Consider the following 20,346-nt stretch of genomic DNA (forward strand, 5'->3'; position numbering starts at 1 on the left):
AATACTTTATTCTTCTATTCAATGTTATATTTTTATTACTATCAAAATTCGACTTTAGATTGAAGGAAAAATATGTATTGATAAGTAAAATAAAAATACATTTAAATAATCTGATACCAATAACCTGTTAAGTTTTAAGAACTAATTTTTAATATTAGTGCACAAATTTAAACTACTGCGCATTTATTAAAAATATGGTTTGATCTTTAGTTTATTACAGTTTTAAAGAAAATACTATAAAATATAATACAAACCTGCAAGTGTTCCAATAAACTCGAATCACTATCAAATTCCAGCTTGCAATTCTCCCATTGGCACACACTAACGGTAGATGTAGTGTCTGAACTAGACGTCCTTCTATCACTATCAGATTTCGTAAGATTTTTAGGCGGAAACCTTAACGTTTTAGGTTGCTTAAGTATAGGACTCTTCTGCGACTCCGACTGACTCGTCGCGTCTATCGAACTCACACTCACACTCAGCGACAACAACGAGGAATCCTCGTCGCATTCCTTGCTACCCTGTGAGTCACTCGGCGAATCTATCGACTTATCCGTACCGATCCCTGACTCGGAGGATTCCGTTGTAGCGCTATTAAAATTAGCTTCTATCACAGTGCTTTCGACATTCGATGATACGTCTTTTAACACAGTTATTTGAGTGAACACAGTTTCTTCGCTTCTCGATACCTCTTCAATTTTAATCTCTTCAGGCACATTCTCTTTTCTCGACGACTTATTCGTTGACGCCGCTATTGCTTCACTATCCGTCACTTTATCCGACATCAAATCATCAAGCTTACCCGAACTAACTTCAGCAAAAGGCCTCGATGTGATTTTTTTAGAATCTAATGGAACTATGTTATTATTAACATTTTTAGACAGCCATGGAATATCACACTTTTGATTTTTTAATTCAATTAAGTCTGTCTCCTTAACTGTACTGCTAGGTGGCTCTGTGCCTTGGATTGGGTTATCAGGAGGTTTCACAGGCGCTATTGGTATACTACTCGTGTGCAAAGTCTGCGTATTAAATGTGGGTACTATGGGCGGTGGGTGCTGAACAATCGGGTTTGTATATGTAGAATGCGATAAGCAGGCGGTATTTACTGTAGAATAACTCCAAGTTTCTTTGACGTTTGGCACTGAAGTAACTATAAAGCCTGGTTGGGGAACCAACATCGGATGATTTAGATTCACATTAAAATGATTAGATTTCTGCGGTGTCATTGCATTAACAGTTTGTATTCCAGGAAAGCCTTTGTTGAGAACAGAAATCGGCTGACTTGAGACAGGATTCGTCTTGTTGCCAGGCGGAAACGAAGATGGTATTGCATTTGATAATTTCAGCAACGTACCGTTGATTAGTATTTGCGTCTGCTGATTTTGCATATGATTCTGCCGCTGTGCGGTTAAAGGCTGTGTTTGTGGAAGGACAAAGTTTGGCACCTTCGCCATAAGGTTAGGTATTTGAACTACAGTCCCGTTAATATTTTGTACGAGTGGAAACACAAACTGTCCATTTATTTTTGTCGGGCTTGTCACATTAACATTAGGCCTATTGAATGCGATGTTGCCTTGTTGGTTAATGGTTCCTATACTTCCTTGTTGGTTCAAAGTAGCGATACCACCCTGCTGATTCAACGTTTGAGCAGTCAACCCATTTTGCGGTATCCTTAATGTAGTAAGCATGACATTTTGCGGAACAGCCATAAACGTTGATAAGTTCGTTGATGTGACCGTTCCATTGCACGGCTGTTGAACATTTATTTGATGACCATTTTGTAAATTGTTTACAGGTACATTCAGGCTATTTAAATTGCCATTAACTGTCATCGACATTTGTCTAACACCGTTTGGAATATTCATCTTTGGTGCTGTATTCGCCTCGCCCGGCATATTTCGTAACGTGGTACTAGAAACGGAATTCACACAATTTTGTTTTTGCAACTGGACTTGTTTGAGGTTGTTTGCCTTTGACCAAGTGAGGTTTTTACTATTTGCGATACACGCTGAGGACTTCCTGTTGGTTCTTTTTGGTGCCAAGTTAGCTTTTTTCACGGTTTCCTTTTTAGCGGCAATGGGTTTGTTTACCAAATTTAAGTTATTAGAGCCACGCGTTACACCATTCATTCTACTGTCTAATTTTGTTGTATAGCTAACTGTTCCATTGATTTTTGCTTCGGTCTTCAAAGTTGAAACTTTATTTCTATTTTGATTCATGGAAGTGGCAGGTGCAATTCTCACCCCAAACATTTCGTGTGATCCCGGTATTGGCACTTTGTTGTTTTGGGAATTATTGATGTTCTGTTTATTAAGGTTAGGTTTTATTTTGGCGGATGGGTCAAATATTAATCTCTTATCACGCTCAATTTTCTTATTTTCAACTAATCCATTTAGAACCCCACACGACAGCTTATCTTTGTTGATCTTTTCAGATACTTGTCGTACTTCTACGAAGCCGTTCATCGTGTGCACCTCCTTGCTTTCTTTAGGCCTACAGTAATCGAGCACGCTATCGGCGTTGGCATTTGAAGGTGGTTTACTGAGATCTGTAGGTTTAGGATCTATGCTGGTCATTTGCGACAGCGGTTTATGCATAGCCTGTGCTTGTTTTCCTACATCGAGCAAGACTTTGGGACTTAGCGTTTGCGATAGATAGGAGATGTATTTTTCGAGATCTTGCGTTACACCATTTTTGGGGAGGCACTTCTTTTTGATGTCATCGTTGTTGACAGAGTTGGAGTCTCGCTTGAGGCTGTTCTGGGGTTTCATTTTATGGTTGAAGTACTCGGTGATGCGGCGATGAACGGGTGGGTTCGGCCGGCGGACCGGCGCGGGCTGGGCCGCGAGGCGTCGCGGAGCCGGCGGCGCCGGGTCGCTCGCCCAGGGCGGCATACGCACGCCCGCGCTCTCCTCGCTGGTGCTGCAACCCGATTCGGGGCTACGCGGCGAACGTGGCTCGGTGATATCGCTACCGCTGCAACCGCTGCTCTCCGTCGGACTCAGCACCGCCACGCCACTGGAAAGAAAATAATGCAATCAGTTTTTGTACTGCTTTATTTCATCATTGATTTTTGTAATGTTGGTATTCATGAAACTTATCAAATCATAATTGGTTCCGCTTCCTATCCATTTGGCTAATAACTCCATAACATGTCTAAAAGTAAGTTATAATTACTCAAATAATACGATAAAACTTTTTACAATGATACTCATTGAAATAAACATTTGGTAAAAACTGTCTCAATATTATTAACAGCATACTACGTTTCTCTTGTTGTTTCAACATAATGTGATTTAACATTTTGTAATTGTAATTCAATCGTAACAATCAAAGTGTAGGTACATTATTGCATGCATATATACATCGTCTATCAATCTAGACTAATGCTAGGATATGTTAATGACAATCAGCTGTTGAATGGTTGCGATCGATATTACACGAGGTTAGAAAGAGTGATTGCGGGAGCGAGACGGCAATAGTGCTCCGTAGTCGGTAGTTGTGAAGAGGACGCGCGGTGCAATGCCCTGCCGCTCGGTGCAGTGACGCAACCAGACGCTGCACTGACCGACGCGCATTACTATTATTATTTTTGGACATGTGACATTCACAGCACGTAAGTGCCACAGTCTACTGTCCGCTATGACGAATTAAGAAATAACTCTCATACCGCATCTATTCTCTGACGGTTTCAATGAAGATTTATTATTGTGCATACAAAAAACGGCCGCTACATTATCTACCTTTGTGAAAAATATAAAAATAACTCAATAATTTTTTCTTTTCTTTTTGAAGATCGTTGTTAGAGGATCCCCAGGTATAGTGTGGATCATCGAACAAAGGTCTCGAGTAATATAAATTCGTTCGTTTACAAAGGAATTTGAGCTCTGCGGTTTGGCAGTAAAGAATACTAATACAATGAAGCATCGAAAGTGGAAAGGGCGGGTGGGGTGACGTCTCGGCTCAAGGGTACACCCTCGCCCTTACTAAAGCCACAACGTACACATAACTAGGGCTTCGCACTCCCCTTTTCCCTCACGTCATAGAGAAGCTTTTTTTATAATTGACCCAATTTTTTTAAAATGTTTTTGCAAGAAAAGATTCGCCAAGCACGTCTCTGATATCTATTGGGGGATCTTAATTTAATGTTGAAGATCGTTAATCCCATTTAAGTTTAAAATTCCGATAATATCGGGTCCCCTCTAATGGGACGAGGATTATTTTCGTCATTAATTTTGAGATTGTCTTGGCGCCTAACAAATTTAAATTATGGGAGATTTTTTGGCTTTTCAATTCTTCATTTCTTCTAATTAAGTAAAAAGGTATTAAACACGACACGAACATATCTAATCAGAAAAAAACAAATCAAATTTCTAATAACACATTCGAATCTCGATACATGAGATTCGATCATAGCGGCTAGAGATGCGGATCGACTTATATTTTTTGCGGATTGGCGAAAGGAAAAGTGGGCAGTCATATGTAGGTGAGCCGGCAAGGTCGCGACTCGCGCCGATTTCGGCCAATGACCCGCGCCAATGTTACATTGTAATCTTGGCACTGTCGCTCAACTTAATTTTCATGGAAAACAAATAAATAAACTGAACGCAGATTCAGTGCACACGAAACGTGTAAAAATAAACGAGAGCGATGCATTTTGAACGCGTATAGATGTAGCAGTTTTATGTGACGTTATTTATTTGTATTTGTTTGTGAAATTATTACCCGCTGTAGCTTTAGATGAATGGAATAGTTATATTTTAGAACTTATGTCAAACACCATCTTAATAAATAGTTTTTGTTTTGTTATTATTGAACCACAGCAATAAAAATATACATTTTTCTTATTGATGATTAGATTTAACTAGCTATGTTTGATACGATTTATCTGTGATTAAGGCGTTACCCGGCAATTTCGACTATGTTCAACCTCTATAAAGTCTGGTACAACATAAAGCACAATACCGAAAAAAATATATAAAATAGGATGGTCTTTGATCTTTAATTGCTCGCGAGGACTTTTTTCCAAAGTTAATAGATTTCTAGAAAAAAAATGTGCCGTGGTCATCGATTTTTCCGCAAATACTCTATAAACTTCGTAACCTGCTGACTTAGAGCTCTGAAAATTTTATGTTTAATAAATTATCAGTTACACAACAATCCCTGACGAGGATTTTTTGTTTCACTGATTAGTATCTTTTTAAATACAAAATGCGAGGAAAAAATAAGGTGCAGCGGGAGAGGTTTGAGATCCGTCAAGTATGGTCAAGGTTATTAGCGCATGTATAAGCCTTAATGATCAGACAGTTAATTTGCGACATAAAACATAGTTTAAAACTAAGCATGTTATTGGACACTTTTAAGAATCTAAACATTTTATTAAAAAAAGAAATACCAACATATAATGTGTATACTTATATGAATTAAAAAACGCATATTGGCAAGCCACGGGCTTGACAATATCGTCCAACAAATTAAGCGCACACACGTCCGTCGGACACAACAATTAGCATATTTTAACAGTAGCTTGCACTAGTTTATGTGCATCAAGTCACGCACCGAGAGATAAAGTGGCTGATTTATAGCTTTATACGAGTTTTAAAAATTGCCCTTTATTCATGGCTTCATTAGATTAAAAGTTTTCCAACTATTACGAGTGAAAAGTTGGTGTTTAAAATTACTGGGACACTTCTATCAGAGAAACAGCCAATCACAGTCACAGTAGAGTATATCATTATATACATAATTCTAACACAACAAACAATTTAGTTCTTTAATATGACTGTCCACAGAAAATAGACAAAACTAAACACAAAATTATTATTTCCGTCTAGACAACCGCAAACATAATAAGAATTTCCTTTTATTCTACATACCTAGTTAATCCGCGCATACGCCGTACTCGCAACATTTATATTTTTTAAGCTCAATCGCATTACGATCAAGCAAACAGGCAACTAAGCAAGAGAATACTAATCCCTAATTTATATACCGCGACACCGGAATATCCCTTTAACGTTTCTAGTTATTTAGCAGATTAAAACCATAACGTAAGCAGTATTTTCCTCGATAATATTATGGAATAGTGACGCATATAGTACGCATGGCCGAGTATCAGCGTATCGCGTAATATCACGTAGTTGTTATTACAAAGATGTAATTAATGGGAAAATTCGCTGCATAAATTGCAATACGAACGGAGCATTTGTTTCGTGGAAAACAGCAGTGTTTTATCTTTTCAGTGTTTGACTGCATTAAGTACGGCCTTATAATAATAGTGAAGGTGAAGGACCTATTTCACCACCCTGTTCACGCACACCCAAATAAATGTTGTTATTAGTTGATTATCCAATAAACCTATAAAACCTAAGAAAAGGAAAAGTAACATAGTTTGTTAAAACAGCCATCTGTTTTTGTAACTAGAAATAATTGATGAGATTTATTACATTCAGAAATCGGTTTAAAATTTAAGTTATTTCTATATTCATACGACATACCCAAAACTAAAGATAATACGAAACTTTCCTAAATTAAATTACTAAATTACACTACCCTATCCCCCCATCCCCCCCCTCGTCTTCGCCGGGACGCCCACATACTTCAGCTTCTGTACTGTGTTCTGTTTGACCCTAAAACACCTGTTTATCTTAAAAATCAGTTTAGTTATCTTAGTGAAAATAGCTCTATCTTTCTTCGCTCTTCCAATCTTCTAACTCTCTCTACACCGGTTCATCGCTCAAATTTCTACGGCTCCTCATTTACTGTTCGTGCTATACATCTTTGGAACGCTCTGCCTGAATCCATCAGGCGGGCGAAAAATATTAGTAGTTTTAAAGCTCTGGTTAAAAACCATTTCTTATCATTATAATATTGTGTTGCTATATTTAATTTTATCTCTTGATATCATATTTTGTATGAGACATCATTTATTATATTATAATATTTTGTGTGTTATTTGGTATATTTAGTATATGTATTTATATATATTTATTATATTCTTATGTTATCTGTATATATTTATTTTTAAATATAATACTTTATATATATATATATATATATATATATATATTATTTTTATTTATTTTTTCTATTATATTTTATAGTTTTTGTATTGTATACAAATTAGTTATTTGTACAATGTATCAATTTAGACATTGAATTTGCGCCATCGCGTACTCGTTCAACATTCCTTACAATCAGGGTTGCCTGGAAGAGATTGCTCTTGAGCAATAAGGCCGCCTTTTCGTGCATATGTGCCCGTGTGTTATTATTGTATAAAATTATAGTCTAAGTTTGTTTGTCCTGGTATGTATGTACAATAAAGCATAAAATAAATAAAATAAATAAATACCCTGATAAAAATGGCCGATATTTTATAATTTACAAATCAATATAATTAAATCGATAATTCAATTGCACACGTGTTCCCATCACATGCAGTGTCCAGCGGGACACAAAAGAGCAAATGATATTCTCGCAAAGGGTAGTTACTGCCGAATTGTAACTGTAAAGGGTTGGGGGGTTGTATGAAATAACTAATTGGAAATTTAGTTTTGTAGATTATGTATGTGAAAAATTGGATACAGACATACAATGTGTCGATAAGAAAGTATAGATTGAACGCCTCTTCGGTTTAGCAGAAAGAACATTACAGAATCAAAGTGCTCAGGGTTCGATTTCACATTTAATGGTCAGCACATACTATATCTTAAGTGTTCTAGATATGATTTCCGTACTAGATCTTCACCTAAGCGTATTTCTGGCAGGTTTACGAAATGTTTCTTCAACTTCATCTCATCAAACAACAATTATTATTTCTGTGTTCATTTATCAAAGAACTTCTCAGTTTGCTTTATATAGAAAACGTTGGCTTAAAATAGAGGCGAGTGTTACCCACTAAAATAATAATGTGACTGAGTTAGTATAATATTTCGCTTCTTTCTTGTTCTATTCAAGTCTACCCAAATTGTATCGTGTTTAAACATAAATTTAAACATCAATCATAAACTTATCTAAGTAGCAAACAGTAAATAATTGTAAAAATTCTTCATTAGTGTCCCCTTAGTAATGACAACCGGTTCTTTCTTTCTCAATTTTAATTTTACGATAATACTTAGTGAACTGTATAGAATATTTAATTAACATTGACGATAAGCTAATGATTCTGTTATCCAACGATATAAGATGACTATACATTTTATCTTGCAACTAATTTACTTGGACATTGAAATATCGGTCCCTAATCAAAAGAAAGAAAATTAAATGGTTATTTATCAGCTTTAGATCTCGATCATTTTAAAATTTGTCAAATATACAAAGCTATCAAAACCAAACGAACCCCAGCAGTCATGGGAGCCATATTTAATTTCCCAAAAGTTGACATGTGCCCACAGAAGGGACGCGATCCCAGAGGGTCTTGATTGAAGACCCTAAATGATTTATGAACATAGGTAGGATTACTGTATCTTAATTTCACCATAGTAACACTTAAATATCAAAGAATTTGTACATGGTTTAAATGGAAAATTTTATAAAAAGAGGGTGGCAACTGGCAAGTCTCATGAACTAATACAATTTTTCTGGTTGTTTTTTTTTCAGAAAGTATATTTCTATAAGTTATTCAATTAAGTACAACAACTGTTATCTCGCTTTGATCTAATTTAATCGAATCCTTTGTATAAATCTTTATTTAACTATTGCTATATTTAATACATATGTATAAATGTTTTATTACAACTTTACAAACATGAATCTAATTTAAAACACATCTACAAGTTGTATCTATAACAAGGTGTTACACGGAAGCGACAAAACAATAATATGCAAATCAATATCACATCAATATACAACAACACACACATGCAAGGTACGCAAATTCGCGACACAACCGGTCCACACAACACATATCACTTCATATTTACATCCATTCATTAACTTGAAAGGAAGCTATGTCGCGTCGCGTGAGAATCGTGTCAGGGGGGGAGCTACCCCCCTTTTTACTATTCCCCCCACCGACACACCCCCGCGATTATTATGCTAAGTGTCTGTTAGTACAGGGTGAGTTTTTCGCGCATCTGCTATTTATTTACGCGTTTTATATTCATGGGATTTCGTAACTGAGTTACGGTTCATTACGTTCCGAGGCTATGGAGTGATGTCATACGCTATTTCCGACTTAACCTCGTCGATTTATGGTCTATTGTTGCGTGACCCGAAAATAGGTTAGCGGGAGCGCCCAAATGTGTTCCATTGAATATAGCTAGTAAAGTGGTTCTTATCAACATCAGTTATACATGATTATCTGAACATGATGTATTATCTCTGATATAACATAAAAATTAAAAATAAACAAGAACTCCATAAAATAAATCAACACAACTTCCAAGTTTCAAATATCAAAATAAGTTTTATTAAATAAAATAGAACGCTGGATCTAAAGAAAACAGCGCTCAGAGGCGCTATTCAGAGTCAATTTCCTCGAATCTAGACTCGATAAACGCTCCTACGGCAAGTTTTGAGACGGATACGAGAACCGATAGAGTTTGTGGTAAATGTTATCTACCCATCTTGCGGCTTGTTTCAATTTCAGTACAACTTGAATGAATAAGTTTTAGGATAATTAAATTACGATAGACATAAGGCATAAATATACTATGAATCGTTTTTCTATATTTCTGAATTAATAAGTTGCTGAATGTTTAAGTTTCATATAAAAATAAACCATAATATCCTTGTTTTGTTGAATTAATAGAATTATGAAGAAGCATATGAAGAAGCACACAATGTCTAGTTTTATTTTAAAAGACGTCAACAGCTTTTTGCTTCGTAATTTAATGAAAACAATTCATTATAATTTAAATTTTAAAATAATGTGAAGTTTTATTAAAATGTTAAATATAATAATTATGTTCTTACGCTCAAGCACTTAAGAATGTAATTAAAACTTTAGTTAAAATAGCATTGAAATTTATAACGTCGTAAATATCAGGATTGATTATCTTACATCTAGAAAGTAAAGACATTTAAGATGATTCTAATAATTATAATTCGTGCTTTATTCTCACAGACATGTATATTACATGTCTGTGTTTATTCTCAATGCCAAAACCACTTTTTAGTCTTAGTATTTTAAATATCAATACAATGCAACAACATCAAAGTCTATATATACATCGCAAGTTCGAAAACACGAAAGCTAAAGACTAGAGACACGAAAGTTCCGGCTGCGTCTGAGCAGGAAATAGGCGAATCCACAAGGGCCCTTTGTGCCGCCCGCGCCGCGACGCATCCGTGACGTTCCAAACTACGTTAGCGAGCTTGTTATCATTTTGCACCCCTAAATCGTTATGAGCATTAATAAATGGATTTGATTCGATTATTGTGCCGACAAAGCCACAGTTAAGATGAATAAATATTGAAATTCTGAAGACGTACAGATATTTCAAGCAAACATCACTAGAACAACTATTTACATGCTTCGTTTAAAGAAAGGATTGTATCCAAACAACATGGCCAGATTAAATAGGCCAATGATACAGCAATTAAAACCGATTGGACAAGAGGACGAACGAACAAAACGAATACGTACACACTATACTACCAACACCATTAGGACATCGTTATGATTCGACCATCAACTTTTCAACATGAACATCCGATGTATCTTCAGTATTTGTGAGGCAAATAAGAGACCATTAGTCACACATCGGCCGGAGACGCCCGGGGCTCATTTCAATACAATACGAGGGAGCGGGACGCGGGTCATGTGTGGCATGATTTTACCCTCCTTAGTTTAGACACATTTGTATTGACGTGGCATTTTTAGGTGCATTCATGGAAACGTGATGCTACTGCATAATGGTGAATGCTGAAAATTAGTAGTAATATGTAGTAGTTTCTTGGTCTGAATGTGAAGCAGAAAAGGTCAAAGTATAGAATGAAAGTTGTGTAGTTCCTATATCCGATCAAAATCATAGTCTCATCACAGTAATTACATCTAAAGTTTATCAGTAAAAACGGTGTTGTAACTAGTTCCCTGATTATAAATAGATCGATGATCGCTGCACCTAACCTTTCTCAAGCCCAAAATTTGCAGCCACTACGCAAAGTTCGTTCCAGTGCAGCGCTGCAGCACTTAATGTGATTTAAAAGCAATCTCGGCGTCTCGCGCTCCATTTCCGAATGAGCGCCGTCAGCGGCCGATGTCGCAAATCGCAATCTATTTCAGTGCTATTTCACGGACTTTTAGCTGACGGGCAAATTATTTGACATATCGACTGAGAGTAGTTTCAGCGCGCTGCCTCCGCTATCTATTACGGAGCTTCTGGTGGAAATTTGATATTAGTGTAGGACGACATATTTTATGAATTTTAGTATCCAGAAATGTGTATATTGTACTATGTACTTATTGATATTTATAACTGAACGCAGTTCGTTTTCCTGTTTAAAGGACTACAAAATCAGGTGGTAGACCAGCCAACTTATAATAGGTTGTTCTTCATGATTCTTTACAGGAATATATCTCAGCATTTACGGAAATACGGAATAACAACAAAAATACCACTGCTTCAAATACTTGTTTTCTCGAGTCTAAAAAAGCTCGTTAAAAAATCTAGCCTAGCCATTTGACAATCTCGCAAACATCCAGCTCCGAAAGGCCAAACAAACCTCCCAAACCGCGCACACACGCGCCATATTTACTTTCGCGTAACGAACTATGCTAATTCGAATCTCAAACTGCGCCGAGGGGAGCGCCCTCGCGAGGGATCACGGGACAAAAACCAATTAACAGACTGTTGTAATCTTAATACGATAAAATTGTAAAATTCATCGCTGTACAATTCGTTTTGAATCGACATACTCTCGAGCGCGCTTTGGCGGTTTGAATTTAAGATTCGTTTTAGAAGAGTCAAAGCTTTTTTACAATAATATGTTTATTATTGGGCAAAACTATTATATTTTGTAGCGCTACTACTCAACGGATTTACTACTTACGTACTTATTAATATCAGATTTTAAACTAAAGGTTCAAAAAAATCAAGCTTAGTAGTGTAAAGACAAAGCGTAAAAGAAAAAGGTCACTCTACACATTAATTTCATATTTTATAGATATTTTTATTATTAAATCGTAAATGTCATTTTAATATTTATAGCTAAAGCTCGCCATAAAGAATAATTGATTTATTTATTCCCATATATTAAAACAAACATAAAAAGCAGAGATGTATTAACGTCAATACCAGTAGTTAGCTTAGGCCTTGAAGACAGCATCCATCATACATCCATTCTCTATTACTACCATATTCGTATCGTTTCGATGCCTTTCCATACTAAGTTTATAGACAACTCACTATGTTTAGTATAAGAGCTGTTTATTTAAATTTTATCGTATTTTCGGCTTTGTTTTCAAGTAAAAACTATATTCGTTTCCTGTACTAGAATTAATCTTATTGTTAACCTCGGTCAGATTTAATTCATATCATAATTATTATTGAATAAAAAACCAGCGCTTAAATCTACATATTTCCACACCAATTTCGAACTTATCATGCTCACAAACATAAGTAGTGTTTTATAAACCTATAATAGACATCACAACCATTTATGTAATGTTTTTATCATTTACAACCGCTTATGCAGCGATCTTTATAATCTCTTATCTGTAATACCTTCATCTGAATGTACGAGCTCCACGCCTAGACCGATATCAATAATGCATATTGGCCAGTAAAGGGTAAAGCTTAGATAATCGACAAAAACGAGCCGCGCCACATACCGTTCTCATACAACTTTGAACTTGTTATCAGATTGTAATCAACACTATATAAAATAAAACGCGTCTGTTTATCCGCTTATAAACGTGGAAAATACATTTTTCGCATTTGTTTTGGTTAACCGTATTTGGTCGGATGTGGCTAAAAATAATGAAATTACGAGATAAAATAATACATTGTTATTTGAATTTTTTATGAAATTAAATAATAAATCATTTTAATTTCATTGTACTGACATTAAAATTAAATCATTTACATTTAATTGAATTATTTACCCATTAAACTAAAACACTAATTTATTAATATGTTAAAATAATATTTTAATATATTATTCCAAACCATACATCTCAATCCACTCCTACACATACATATGAATAAACATCTGTAAACATTTCGTAATATAGAATAGCAGGAGAGTGCATGCGATATCTTATCATTGCGAAACGAGGGCCGTTGCACTGTCCCCGATAAGCGATAGCTTTAGTAAACACACGAAAGTGTACAGTGATATGAGGATATCATCATATATGACAATGATTTATTGACCACTCAAACACATAAAAGAGTTCAAAAATATTGAACGGGTTATGAAAACTGGAATATACCTATAGGATGAATACTGGACAGACCCTCATTGAATAAAGATTCGTTTCCAAAGGGTCAAGTGGAATGTCGATAGAATTTAGTGAAACTAGTCAACATCTTTTATTATCCTAAACAACTATATAATTCATTCATTCATTCCTATAATGTCGATTCAAATACCAAAATCATCAGATACATGTAATACAAATTACAACAAAGCCTATATAATTATACAATAATAAAAGACGTATTCTTTACATCACCTTCATACATTTTTTCTCGACTTATCAGAACGATTACGAACAAAAACAACAACAATCAACTTGTATGTCAAGTGCATTACGACTTACGTGTCAACGAGAACGGAATGATTTCAATGAAACGTGCGTAATAAATCAGAGACAAAGCAAATCATGTGAACCAATGAAAAAATATAAATAGATCGACTCTTAATTAATTGCACTTGCAGGAATTGCTATTAATTGTAGCTGTAAACGCAATGCAATTCAGAGGCGGCTCGTGACAAAATTTTATGGGTGTTCACTTGAAATAAAACACTGAAAATACATGGTGTAAATCAGTACAATTTATTAAAAAAAATATATACCTATATAGATTCCGGGATTCAGGGATTCCGAAGACTCATCATAAAGCAATTTGAAATGCACCACAAAATACGACACAATCTATTAAGGTGATGAATTAATTTTTCTAACATTTACGGCCCTTTTCAAACCTTCGTAATTTTTATATTATTAAAGTTGTCGTGATGTAAATTCTTGACAAGAAAGTTCAATAGTAACACAATACGTCTACCGTTTTAGAAACATGATTCCATGATATTTTCTCGATAGAAAAAAAATACAAAGTTATCATTGTTATTTTTTTTTAATCTCTGGCATCTTCAAAATAACAAATGTAAAGTTACGACTTTTTGGATATTAACTATAAAATATACAACCTATACGTCTACCGTGTTAGAATTTTGAAATATGCGATGGTTTTGAAATAAACAAGAAATACTTGAAATTAGCGCGCGACCAGCCAATATAGCGAGAGCCGCCCTGTACCTTCCTACCCCGATCGCTGCACGAGTCATTCCCGCTACGGCCGTCACACGGGGAACTTGTGTCGCTCGCGCAATCGTAAAAAAGGGTGACAACACGATAAGACAAAATGAGACAAATGGGGACAATAAAGAAAATAAGAAGAAGAAACATAAAGGTTGGAGGAAAAAGAATGCTTACAATTGGAACAAATTAATGAAGTAAGTTGGTTTTATTTTAAATTTGATGATAATTGTATTATAGACGATGTTTGATATGTACCCCTGTTTTAAGTACATAACGAATGTGTAAGATTTTTTCATTTATAGCATAAATAATCTGTTCAGAAATCCGGAATCCAGAAGGAAAATAAACCCACTGATTGTTCACAATGTGAATCCACTCCTTCGTAAGTACCTTTATTCAGTCAAAAATGTATGTTATCAAAGCTCTACTGGTTTTATCGCATGATTCCATTTTTAGCAAAAAGCAACAAAGTGCAAAGAAATAAAAAATCATGGTGAACTTAGTGGAAGTATGGCGGACATAATATGGAACAGGAGCTCATTGGAGTAGTATTATATTTAAAAAAATACGAAATAATTTCAAGAATTACATTTCTTAGAAGGTGGTAGATAAGTATGTTGTATAAAGAATTTGATGTTGATATTTATTTCATTTATACTTACTACACCTGTGCGGGAAATTGCTTAGTAATAAAACAGGTTTATATTCATATTTACATAGTAATGTGAGTTTTCATTTCGAAAAATTTTGTGTAAGTATATTAAATTGAGTTCCTGGGTGATCTGGAAACACAATTGGGCCCGGAAGATGGCGCTGCAGTCACTCCTCCTAATGACATGAACCGATTTGGATGAATATTTGTGGGATGATTGGTTGATTCGCTTTCACATTAGCTAATATTATGTGTTTTTGTTGTTAGAAAGTAAACTTAATTTAATGTTTATAATACACTATTATTGGTATAAATAAGCCAGTGTTCGTCTAACATTGCTGTACCTGCCTACCTACCCTACCAGGGCCTAACTTTGTTCTGGCTATTTTATTTTGATTATTTGTAATGAATAATTACAATTATAATAGAGTGCAAAAAATAAATACATGCGTCAATATATTTTGTGTTTTTTTTAAACAATTTTTTTATTTAAAAAAATATCATTCCGACCGCGGCTTTGCCCGCGTGGAATTAGATTATATCGTGAATCCTGTCTTATCCCACAGAAGTGTTCAGTTCGGATAAAAAGTATCCTATGTGTAAATCCAGGCAATTAGCTATATTTTATCAAAATTGGTAATGTAGTCTTGACGTGATTAAGTAACAACTAACAAAAAAATATACAAATTAACATCCAAAGTTTCGCATCAGTTTTACTGTATTAGTGATATCTTCCACTCTTGACTTTGACTGAGAAGAATTAGGGTTTATAACTTCTTTCAGAAATATTACCTTTCATTTCTGGGCATGACGTAATATCTACGTCAGCATCAAATTCTATCTAAATCCATTCAGTAGTCCGCGTTATTGAGTACCATTTCATTTTTTCAGAGTAACAATATTTTTTGTTATTTTAAAGATTATTTATAACCTGTATTATTTTGTAATAAAGTAAACATTACGAAATAATAACAATTATTAATAATGTCTAAGTAGTTGTTAAAAAGAAGATTATTTGTTTATAAGCAAGAAAATAAAACCAATTAATCAACAATTAAATATATGTATAAGAATATTATAACTGTATGACGACTCCATACATGTTTGTCCCGAGTCGGCCAGCGGCAGCGCGGCGAGTTTGCAAGAATGACACCCGCGTTCGCGATAGCGAGCTATTAGACTCCGCCCGCCAAGCAGTAGATTTTTTTTTGTGTATCGTCTTAACCTTCGTAAAATATGTCTGTTTTCATCGACACGGTCATTGAACTCGCGTATTGACTTTCGGTACCTACGCGGAATCTAGTGCTTTACGAATGTCTTGTCGTCCGATAGACGCCAATTGCAGTTCATTCAACAAATGGTACCGAGATTGTGAATGTTTTTTCATCTTGATTGAAAGATGAGCTAAGTCGTCAACGCCCGTTTCAGTCCAAGCACTCTCACCTCCGCCGGCCGCGCCCGCTTTAAATTATTACAGTTATATCATTGTTTAACATGAAATTTTATCATTTATGAAAATAGGTAAATCTTGTATAGTAACAGGGCTTTTTTACCCTATAATCTTTATAACCTAAAAAATTGCAATGAAAAGCTCCGTCGCCGTATCACTTTACACACATTAAAAACGTCATCATCGCATGCACTCATGTGATGATATTCTTTGTCCTCGCTTAGTACCTACTCTGTAATTCTAACCGTTAGCAGAGCTTCCTGCGAAACGCGATACCAAAGGCCTGCTATTTTTGCTTACACACCAGGAATGCATAAGCAAGGTCGAGTATTGTGATAAAATAATGTTATCGAAAACAATGGAAATAAAATTAGGTAAATACTTAATCAAAACGAAAAATATGAACTGTTTAATTTTTTTGCACAAATCATATTTCATCGTATCGTTCTTACGGCAGATTAATCCAAAATAGTACTTTTATCAAAAGCTCAGCTTCTAAGAAGACAAAAAGTGAATACTTGATACATCTAAAGTTTCTGATATGTATTTGTTTATAATGAAGCATATATTCAAGAACATTTAATGCAGTGTAATAACAAAACCAATCTATCACACAGTCATAACAAATGTTTGATTTGTTCATCTTGTGTGTTATCAATACGGTATCAGCAAGTAGCCTGTCAGTATTAATTGAATATTGAACAAAATTAATGAGAGCGATAAAGTGTAACACAAAACAGAGAATAGATAATGTTGACACTTCTCGCCGAGGTTGTAATTGCTGCTTACCATGACACATTATTAATTTATTAAGAATACAACTATATCTGTTTGACGATGTTATTTATTTATCGTTCCTAGTATATATCTAATCAATAATAATTGATTATAGTTCATTCTATTATGGACTGTTTCAAGGGTCAAATAAGGAGTATAGATTGTTTAATTATGGCTATTTATAACTAAGAAAATAATTCACTTTACTCACTGGACACTTCAAAATTTAATTTGGCTTTAAATGCTCAGTTCTCATAAAGTTAAATATCAGGACTATCGTCAAGACTATACAATAATGTAATATCACTTTTAGAAGTATAAAATATAGAAAGGTATCATTACTTTGTAATAACTTTAAAGAGAATTTATTTCCGTGATAAAGGACATAATTGACCCAATAAATTACTAGAGCGATGACAGCTGTCACAGGTGTAATATAATTGCATTTAAGCAGCATGATAGCGAATTAACCTGTAATAAAGTATTACTTCACTAGGAAATACATTAACAATCTAATAATCTCTATTATTCAATACATTCGTATTTACGACGTAAAGGGTACGGAGATTGAGAAGTATTCTTCTGTATTATAGACTGTATAGATTAGGCAAAATCTATCCAACTTGAAATAGAATAGTTTATTTTTAATCCCATCCCCTGTGCCCAAAAATGGGTTCTCCTAACAGACAAATACAGTTTACATTTCTCGCATTACAATACGACTTCCGTTTACAAAAGCTCGGAAAGTATCGGGGCGTCGCCGCGTAATCGCGCCTGAATTAGAGGAAGCGCACATCCGGTGTTTAATTAACATAAAGCGATCGGTCACGTGGTCGACGACCGTTCACACGTCGCACACACGATTTTTGGTTATTGTATCATCACGATAAATATCGAAAATATTCAAATATTAATAAAATATCTACTATCTATTTGTAACCATGTAACGTAGTCAAAATTTATGCACCGTGTACATGCATTGCATAGCTTTCGTTCCCTACGATAATGGAACGTTTGCTTGCATCTAATGCATCTAATGATTCTGAAACCGACGTTACAATAGTAGAAAAGCATTTAACTCTTATCTGTTATCTTAGTTAAAACTGCGTCATTGTCGTATTTGACGTCAAACGTCACCTACAATCGAAACTTTTTATTCTAGACATCCTAAGCAAGAAACCTAGCAGTCTAATTTGAGCAAGGTTTTTCTAATCCGTGACATACATAATATAGTTATAGGTATATGACTGACATACTGACCAACATATGTTACGTACCCTTACTTCATTACGGTTATAAAATGAGATCACTGAAGCACTAATTCATCTAGGTCTTCAGCCGGTATGCCACTAATCTATATGAAAAGTGAAATGGTTAGCGTATTCAGGTTAAAGACTTGACTCGATTACCGTGGAACCTAGTAAGGTTTTGCGTAAACTGTAACAGTTATATCCTAATTACATTGTGGTTAGTAATTTGCTGATTACACGAATGAATCGAAACCATATTTAATGTAGAATTTAATAATAGATATTTAATGCATTTTAAATAACAAACACGACACACATATTTGGTCATAACAAGCTAGTTTTTATAGTAGTCTAGTCATGTATTTAAACCTGAATATTAGAAAATATGGTAATATAAAAGTTAATGGTAATTCATGTTAATTAGTTGCTGGGAAACATCCTTGACTATATTATATGAGACTAAAGATGATAACTATATATGAGACTAATTAATGGCATTAATTGATAAAAAAGCTAAAGTACGGATCATCGGTAAATGAGTAATTCCCTCTTGTCATTTATTTGATGTGTCATTTTAATTCAAGGGCATGTAAGTATGCATGGAAAGGATAACGGAAAACGTGAGTTGGGAAAATAACAAATAGCCAGTCAGGCCTTATTGAATTCAAATAAATCGTATATTATGACAATATTCAATATTATCAGTTTATCACTTTTACGCATAACTAACTCCTAGACTACCTATAATATGCCACAGATTAGATACTAGGTTATGCTACGATCACGTTAAAATGTTTTAAGCTCAAATATACTAACAATCAACCAAATTCATTATTTTAATAATTATCTTCATAAAATAATACAGTTATTATTAGTATTGTATTGCCAATGCAATCTTCATTGGAATGACATCATTGAACGGTGTAAGTGCGAATGACGATGCGCACGCGCATACACTTGCGCAATACGATGCCTTTTGTTACAGATTACACAAACTATCGCTTATTACTCGCAAATCTCGCAATACATTCCATAATAATAAGATATAAGGCTAAGTTCAAAGGTCAAGATGAATTTATCTACAAAATTACTATCATAATAAATACCTATAATATGTTGTTTATATTATTACTGCAGAATTGCACTATTAAAACGCAACTAATCACCAAATAGACATAACAACTTTACATATTCCGTCACATTACTTCTATTTTAAATCAACTGACATCAGAAACAAAATAATATCAAATCGTATCAAATCGTAGCAAATCGTATTCAATTACCTACAACACTTGATTTAAACCACAACCCACGACACCTAAAAAAATCTCCCAACCAACCAGCCAGCCCGTACAAAACGCCAATTTGAGTTACATAGTATGTACTAAGTAAATATTAACCACAAGCCAGTCTTACAAAATCAATGCGGTCTGCTCTGTAGAGTGTAGAGTAGTGTGGACAAAAGCCATGCGGGCGAGGTCCAGGGTTCAACGACCCACCACAAATTACCCCCATACCGCGATACCATCTCCATTAAACTAATCATTTTCTTGACATGCAAAAGCTCTCGTTATGACCTCTAACGTCGGCTGTGGGAATTCGTCAACGATTTATCGCACGGAAAGTATTGCGTATTACGTTTCGGATGTGTTCATTGGGCAGTCGAAAAAAAATGTAAAGCTAAAGTATATAAGCCACAGACATATACGATTGCAAAAAGGATAAATAATGCATTTCAAACGAGTAATCTTCTTATATATAAAAATGAATCGCAAAATGTGTT

At 34.7% G+C, this 20,346-nt stretch overlaps 1 protein-coding gene across 3 annotated transcripts in view; it reads right to left on the bottom strand.

Annotated features, from left to right (window-relative positions):
- Positions 1-20,346, bottom strand: part of jing (AE binding protein 2 jing) — a 134,408-nt gene that overhangs the window by 9,853 nt on the left and 104,209 nt on the right. For all 3 annotated transcript variants that reach the window (XM_090110479.1, XM_090110480.1, XM_090110481.1), the window contains exon 2: positions 255-3,021. In XM_090110479.1, the coding sequence (XP_089966605.1) occupies positions 255-3,021 (2,767 nt within the window). The remainder of the gene's footprint in view (positions 1-254; positions 3,022-20,346) is intronic.

This window comes from Colias eurytheme, chromosome 15 (genome assembly GCF_061535395.1).
Source record: "Colias eurytheme isolate Ceu_HAF_F1 chromosome 15, ilColEury1 Martin Lab GWU primary, whole genome shotgun sequence".
Lineage (NCBI taxonomy): Eukaryota > Metazoa > Arthropoda > Insecta > Lepidoptera > Pieridae > Colias > Colias eurytheme.